This window comes from Epinephelus moara, chromosome 21, assembly GCF_006386435.1.
Source record: "Epinephelus moara isolate mb chromosome 21, YSFRI_EMoa_1.0, whole genome shotgun sequence".
NCBI classification, from domain to species: domain Eukaryota; kingdom Metazoa; phylum Chordata; class Actinopteri; order Perciformes; family Serranidae; genus Epinephelus; species Epinephelus moara.
Genome location: NC_065526.1, coordinates 15,914,452 through 15,922,547, shown reverse-complemented (window position 1 = coordinate 15,922,547; position 8,096 = coordinate 15,914,452). Strand labels below are relative to the sequence as shown.

The 8,096-nt window shown below is 41.0% G+C and overlaps 1 protein-coding gene across 1 annotated transcript; it reads left to right on the top strand.

Moving 5' to 3' along the window:
- The first annotated feature begins 3,424 nt into the window (after window positions 1–3,424).
- LOC126382636 (transcription factor Sox-14) lies at window positions 3,425–5,410 on the top strand. Its single transcript, XM_050032620.1, has one exon. It carries the CDS (start codon window positions 4,021–4,023, stop codon window positions 4,759–4,761), a length of 741 nt encoding a protein of 246 aa, XP_049888577.1. The 5' UTR covers window positions 3,425–4,020; the 3' UTR covers window positions 4,762–5,410.
- The last annotated feature ends 2,686 nt before the right edge of the window (window positions 5,411–8,096 follow it).

Genomic DNA, 8,096 nt, shown 5'->3' with positions numbered 1-8,096 from the left:
GAGGCCTGCGGTGCCTTTGATTGCGGGAGGTAAATGAAATAAAGGCCTCCTCCTCGCTGGTACCCTGATATCTAAGTTTATCACCGCTACCAAAACCTAAACCTAGAGCTTCAACCCACCACCACAGGTCTGTCTATGGGGAAAAACATCATGCTTCTGTCATGGTAATAATCCTTTTTTTGCAGAAGCCATTTTGGGTGCCTTTGAGATGACATGGAAGCTTCCACTGAGACACCCAGAAAGATGGTATTGAATTCCTCCTTTTAAAATGAGCTTCCTGAGCATATATCTTACACAGTAATCCCCCCGTTGTTACCTATAAGCTCCTACATCTTCTTCTGAGAAGCAGTGTACATGTACACTGAATATAATTTATAGGTAAAGGGACAGTTCACCCCAAAATGAAAGTACATATTTCCCTCTTACCTGTAGTGCTATTTATTAATCTAAATGTTTTTGGTTTGAGTTGCAGAGTGTTGGAGATATCAGCTGTAGAGATGTCTGCCTTCTCTCCAATATAATGGAACAAGATGGTGGTGCTCAAAGTGCCAAAAAATGAATTTGAAAAACTCAACAGCAATGTCTCCTTACAGAAGCTACTGCTCAGCCGAGAGCGCTATTAATGTTTGAATCTCGCACTGTCACAAGCACCAGCCTCTCGTCTGTGAGTAGACGCACGCTTCCTTCTGTGTGTTGCTATGGATGGTGGGTGTAGTTTGGTAAAAAGAAAATAGTTCCTACATGAAACTTCTTCAATGCTAGAAATTTAGTAGTCGAAATTCCACGATCTTTGATACCTAATTTGATACCACGGCAAAAAACCTAAAACAAATCAATAACTGCCATGTACTGCCAAGTTTTGTTTTTTTTTACATTTTACTGTTAAATACAAGTCTGTGTAGGTTCATGAGATTTTGGGGGCAAGGAAAGATATGTTAACATATAGCCTATAAAGTACATTAACATATTTCTTCTCCATTGTTATTGTTGTTATTGTTATGTTTTGTGGTGGTTGGCCTTTGTGGGAGGCTGTTTAACCCGCCCCTTTTTCACTGTGATTGGATGGCCGAGTAAAAAGTGACAGTGATGAGCACAGGGTTTTAGTTATAGTTGAATGTTTTTCAACTCTTGGCAACCAGAACAAAACGGCATGTGTGCAGCGCTCAGCACAGAATAGACGCTTAGCGCCTTTTCAAGCTGCTGGCATCTGTAGCACAATGTAAAACACGGCGATCCCATTGCAAAGAATTAACTAAATACACCTCAAGAAAAAAAGCAGTTTTCTTTTCAGCAAGTTGGGGCGGAGCTGCTGCAGCTGCACCTGTTGCCATTTTCCTTGTGTTCTTCTTCTGTTCTTCTTTCTGTGGAAGTTAATGGCAGAGAACGCTTGTTGGTGTATATATATTATGTCATCAGGTCCAGAAGAATTCTATCTCCAGTACCATCATGTTTTCAGAAATTTGGCATCAACTTATTAACAAAGTATTGGCCCTCTTGACATCCCCATTTAAGAGAAGGCCGACATCTCTACAGCTGATATCTCCAACACTCGGCAACTCACATTAAGAACATTTAGGCTGTTTAATAGCACCACAGGTAAGAGGACAAATATCTATTTCTGATTTTGGGCTGAACTGTCCCTTTAAGTTATTGCCCAGACTTTTCTCCATCAATGTCATTTCAATAACAGAGGAGATGGCTAAAGCATCTATCTGATAAGATAAGGTATAGTAATTATGAAAACTGTAACAACCAACGGAGTCACTCAGGGCCAGTGAATTATGGCTGTGATTAATATTGATTTTGTAGAGTATGGAGGAGGGAGAGATGAGCCGCTTGTACACATATTGATATATAAGAAACCTGCATGGCATCATGGGAAAGAATTTAAATGAGGGATTGTGTTAGTTTTGAGGACAGGATTTTTAAAAAGTAGGAGCACAAATTGGGAGTGGTTTTGCAACAAAGATGGAAGCAAGTTTGGAGTAGAGTCTTTATGCACTCACTTATGGCCGATTTATTTTAATTTGGATTAATGCAGGGCCGTATGTAGGGTCATTGCAGGTGTATTCTGGGGGTAATTTGACAACTTTGGTGTAGTTACATTCTGCAATAAAAACATTGACAGTTTGTAGTCTGATTGTGCAACTTTACTACTGATTTTCCACCAGGATTCAGTATTTATGCCCAAGTGCATGGCGCAAGGCTGTTTAGGGCGTGTAGACGACTTTTGCTGGTCAAATGGTGCATAAACTTGGTGCAAAGTAAGGTGCAAGGGACAGAGGGCATTTAGTCCCTTAATTAATCACAGATGTATTCTGGTTGTGACATGAATTTCCCTTTAAAAGCCAATACACCTGCACCTGGCTGATTTACATGGCGGTATGCCGTAAGAGCAGTAATGTCACTGTAGCAAATACTGTGAGACAGTCAACCAGCAAAACTAAAAGCCGTTGTTGTAAATGTGACAGAGGAAACAGCACTAAACTTTTAGCTTCTGAAATAATCAATGAAGTTACTCAGCTCCTCGTGTGTAAATGCACACAGCGTCTCTCTTAATGGGGAGTCAGACAGCAGCTCTGCTCTCTGCCATGTTCACATTTTAGAGAATGTAATTAATATTTTCCTCCGTAATGAGGTATTATTTCAACCCCCTGCAACCCATCCGCACTTCCCTGTGTGTGAGACATGCAGAGTGTACACACATTGTGAGTACGCCTATGTAGACGCATCTTACATTACAATTACATGTGTCTGTCTGAAAGTAGCAATGACAGTTGTGTTGTGTTGTGCTGTGCGCCGCTTTGTGCCGGGTGTAGGATAGAGCCCTTAGACTAGTAATCTCTTTATTTTGCTGGTTTGTTATTGCCTAATCATTTAGTTGAAAGTTTTTTGGAAAGGATCCTGCAACCCAACCAATTAGTGGTCATCACTATATATGATAGGAACCTTTGTTTGTCTGGTCAGGTGTTCCACCTCGAAAGAAAAACAGTTGTTGACCACTGAAGCAGCTTGTTGCTGCTTGAGTTACACGTGTGGATGTTTTTGAGTATTATTGGAAACATGTTCGAGTTTAATGGACACAGACAAGTTTGTGATGGAAAAATAACAGACAGTGTACAACTTTCAAGTTTGACTCAGACTTTGATTCATCAGACACAATAACAATCAGTGTGCCAATTAAGTAATTCTTGTGCAGCATCTCAGGATGGATTTTTGTTGAAAGAATGGCTGCGTTCCAATAAATCTTGCAGTAAAATCACCATGAGAAATCCAAGTAATAACCAAATGTATGGACTTTTCGTTCAGGGGGTGTGAGGGGTGTTTGGGGGCCACTGACCCATGACCTTGGTATTTCTAAAGTTCTGGCTACACCCCTGGTTTTATAAGATGGCTTCTCATGACTTTGAGGAGTATACAGCAACTTTCTTTGAGATCTTCTGAAATAGAAATTCATCACTGAGCAAATGAGCAACAGGCAAAGAGGAACTTAAATATTTTACTTCCTTAGCTCGTACAAAACCCTCTAATTTCTAGCTTTCTGCGTGTGTCATGCAGCAGATTACTCTCCTCACTGGTCCCCTGCCTGCCTGCTCTTGTGTCTGTAGACATTTGGAGAGACTAAGGGGGAAGGAGGGAGTCCCTCAGAAATGTTGTACAGTCACTTTTTGTGAAGGGATTACAGTGCTCTCTCTCATTCTCATTGGCTTGGTCCGCCGTGACAGTAGCGTGGTGATGAGCGGTTGACATGCCCAGCATCATCCATAACAAGCTTCCAACTTGGTCCCGTGTGACTCCCATTCATGCGCCCAGGCTTTGCGCTTTATGTACTTTTCTGTTTCACTTTGTGCAAATGCTTCAGTCAATTTGGAGTTACGGTTTCTAGTCTTTTCTTACCAAAGAGAGAGGGATAATATTTCTTAGCAGACCACTTTTCCTTTTACGCACGAGAGGAGCATGAGCTTCTTGGAGAGGTGACTTAATTTACAGTAGGGGTCATTAAATGTGTCAGCGTCTGAGATGGCAAAACCTTTAGATCACATCAAAAGACCCATGAATGCTTTCATGGTGTGGTCCAGAGGCCAGAGGAGAAAAATGGCCCAGGAAAATCCAAAGATGCACAACTCTGAAATCAGCAAGAGACTCGGCGCCGAGTGGAAGCTGCTCTCCGACTCTGAGAAACGTCCGTACATCGACGAGGCCAAGAGGCTGCGGGCTCAGCACATGAAGGAGCACCCGGACTACAAGTACAGACCCCGGCGCAAGCCCAAGAGTCTCCTGAAGAGGGACCGTTTCGTTTTCCCGCTGCCGTCTTTACTCGGGGACGCAGCGGAGCATTTGAAGGGATTTTCCATGGACTCCTTTCTCGTTCCTGGGGATAAAGCCAGAGCTCTCCTCGCTCCTGTCTCCTCCTCCTCTTCCTCCTTCTCGCTGCTGGAACCGGTGGCGCAGTTCAGCACCGGAGCTGTCCAGCGCATGGCGGAGATCCCGCACGCACTGGCCGCCGGCGCTCTGCCCTACAGCGCGCACACGTTTGGATACCAGACTGGAGGGATGGGGGGTCTGGCTTGCCACGGACAGCACACCCACACCCACACCCACACTCACCCGTCACCCTCCGGGCCTGGGTACGTGGTGCCGTGTAACTGTAGCGCCTGGTCCGCTGCCACTTTACAGCCTCAGGTAGCTTATATTCTGTTCCCTGGAGGGATGACGAAGAACGGCGTGGACTCGTACACTTCAGCCAGCTCCAGTGTGTGACGGACCGGATACACCCAAGACGCGCGGTCATTACGGGAAAACTTTGCGCACAGGACCTCCCCATGTAATATGACACAAGGCTAAAAAATGGCCAACACTACATGTCCTCATCCTACAAATATCACAGCAAACCTGATTATTAAAGGCTGTGTTTCTGCATATTTTAAAAACATTTTACGCACCAAAAACGCACTACAAGTCCCTTTATTACTCGTTATCACATGTAAATGCAGAGTAAATATTTGGGGCATAATGTGAAGATGTTATTTTGTTACTCTTTTGTCAAAAACATAAAAAATAAATGCAGGAGGTCCACGCCTAACTTTTCTAAATAACTGATATAACTCAACAGGCGAACTGACCTTTGAGTCCACATTACTGCCAGTCAGATAATCATAAAGCTCCTGTGGTTTTGAGAGGGCAGAGAAAGTCTGCAAGAGGCAGTGTTTGTTTTTGACATGATTATTTACACAGGCCCAAAAACACTTAAAATCAAATTTCTAACTTTGGATTCATCATTTTTAGGGTGAAGTCAAGTAATTTGTCACATCAGGTAAAATTGGACAAGCAAGGTTTTTACATCTTGGGCTGTTTAGATATTAGCTGCCAGTCACCAAAGATGTTTTTGTTGCTACAAATGTGCTTTACATGAAACAATGATTTTGATTGGTCTGAGATAACTACAGTGGGCAGGGCAAAAAATTAGGCAAGCCATGCAGCATGTTAATTTTTTTTTTTCTTGGTTATAAGAATACTGCAGCTAAATCTGGCATAACACAAAATAGTCACAGGATGCCGCATTTTATGAACTGTTTGACATAAAAACATTTTCAAAATACACTTAACCTTTTATAGGAAAGGATTTTGAGTGAGTATTTATGTTTTCAGGTAAAATAGGATGAAAAATAAGCTAAAATGGGACATTTTTCTGAAGTGAAATCAGCATGTTTGTAAGCTACCAGGTGCCATAAAACATGAGTTACTATGCTATACTGTTACATCATAACTTTGTCACTTAAAAATGATTTTTTAAATGAAATGTTTGGTTTAATTGCAGATTTGATAAAGTAATGACTGAAATGACAAATTGATTTAACCATTTAAAAAACAAACCAACATCACTGTCGTGTTGGTGAAGATTCTCAGTCGTTCAGGTCATGGTAATCTCAGATGCTATATCATAGGTGAGTGGACTTACTTGAGTTTCTTGAGGATGTTTCACCTCTCATCTAAGAAGCTTCTGCGGTTCAGAACTGAGAGGTGAAATGTCTTCAAGAAACTCAAGCAAGTCCACTTGCCTACGATATAGCACTTAGGATTACCTTAAAAGACGTTTAATTTTACCTGAACATGTCATCTGAGTGAGGTAGGGGTTGTTGATGTGTTTAAAGGTCCAAAGTTTCTTAAGTATTTTACCTGGCAACTTTTTTTCTTAATAGAAATATAGCAGAGATCCATAAAAAACTCACTTATATAGTCTTCTGATTTTTTTCTTGGTTTTCTTGGTAATCTACCAAATAGTGTCCCACATTACCTGACTTCACCTGCAATTTGACAGTTTGTCCCCCAGTATATCTGTCTCAATATGCAGGCCTGGTTTTTGATTTGAAGTGGAAATAATAAATGTTTCCCAAAAGTATTGTCTAATAATTTGATTTTTTTTTCTTTGGGGTCTGTTGCTTTCAGAAAAATGTGTAAAAAATGTCTAACTATTTTATATAAGCAGCTACATCCATTTTGGATAATAAGTCAGTTGCTGTTCAGTGAACAATGTTGATGTGAAGTTGAATCATTTTATTGATAATATAGTCTGGGATGATCCACACCACCACCATTTGTCTTGAATATTTTTTTAATGTCTGCTGATTATCAGTGTCATTCCTAAATGTTTTTTGTTAGATGTTATTTTATGTCTGACGTCAGTTGTAATAATAATAACTGGGGAAAGTACAGTAAGTGTTCATGTTCCTGACCACCTGAGCGCTCTTATCTCAACAAGCTGACCGATAAGGTGTCCAACTAAGGCTCACACAATAGACAAACAAATATGAATATAATGCAAAATAAAAAACAGAAATCCATTCAACTGAGGAACAAAACAAAATTAAAGTCCCATCGTGTTTGGTGACTCCTGTATGAGTTTCGTTGTGTGTTTGTGTGAGGGAGCGAGAGCAAGGCTCGTGATAAGAGAAGAATAGAAACTTCTCTCCTCCCCAGGTGTTGACAGAGTGATAAGGTGATAAGTTGAATCATGGAAATCGTATGAGGCACTGTTTGTTTCAGAGTTAGTAAGAGGGAATGAGTCCTCACACTGAAACCACTGAGTCTCCACGTATGACGACTCATAACGCTCATCCTGTATCTGTGATGTAAGTTTATTAAACAGGAAGAAGCTGCATCAGGATTTCTGAGTCATGGCCTTTTGCCTTTATTAGATAGTAGAAACAAAACAAATGTATTTAGCTGGACATGAATCGGGGACATTGTTATTACATGGTCAGCAAACCCTTCACCAACAGGGCACATTATTTGTGTGGAGGGTTTTCACTTGACACCCTGGGTGGCACAGGAGAAGAAAAAAGTTCTTGGATGAAGCGCCAGATTTAAAGATTTTGCTGTGGCGTCCTCGAGCCAAACGCCAAATCTTTATTAATTCAGAGGTCCAGTGATGCAGCTCTGTAGCCGAGCTTGACCTGTGGCCTCCCTATGGATGTGGAAAATGCTTTACTTAACTGGTTTCTTTTGTCATTTTAAAGGAATACATCACATTATTTGCCCCAGGATATGTTGAATTTGTGAAGAAAAATTTGTTTTTCTTGCATGCCTCCATGGTGAACAGAGATTTTTAAAAAAACAAACATTTGTCATGAATAGAAGTAATCATGGTCTGCATTTAAAGGTCCAGTGTGTAAGATTTAGAGGTATATATTATGGTGTATTATCACCTGAAGAATTGTATATCTGCTACCTTAGAATGAGCCATTTAAAGCTACATTAGGGGTGCTTTCCAAACCACATACTCTTTCTTTTTACTTTTAGTACATACTGCAGCCGCCCTTAAAAAGTATGTACTGTTGCATGCAGTATGCACACAATCGGGACATACTACAGTCTTCTAACATCACACCCTGAACCATGACCCGCTTTAATATCCGTTATCATGGAGATAAAACAAACAGCACTTACCAGATTTTCCAGAGATGGAGATCAACCCGCAGAGCTCTGTTGTTGTTACTAGTTTAACTTTCTTCTTTCTTCTTCCGAGGAAATCATACTTCCCATGGGTGAAAACTCACCAAACTTTGCACAAAGGTCCAGTCTCATGCCAGATATCC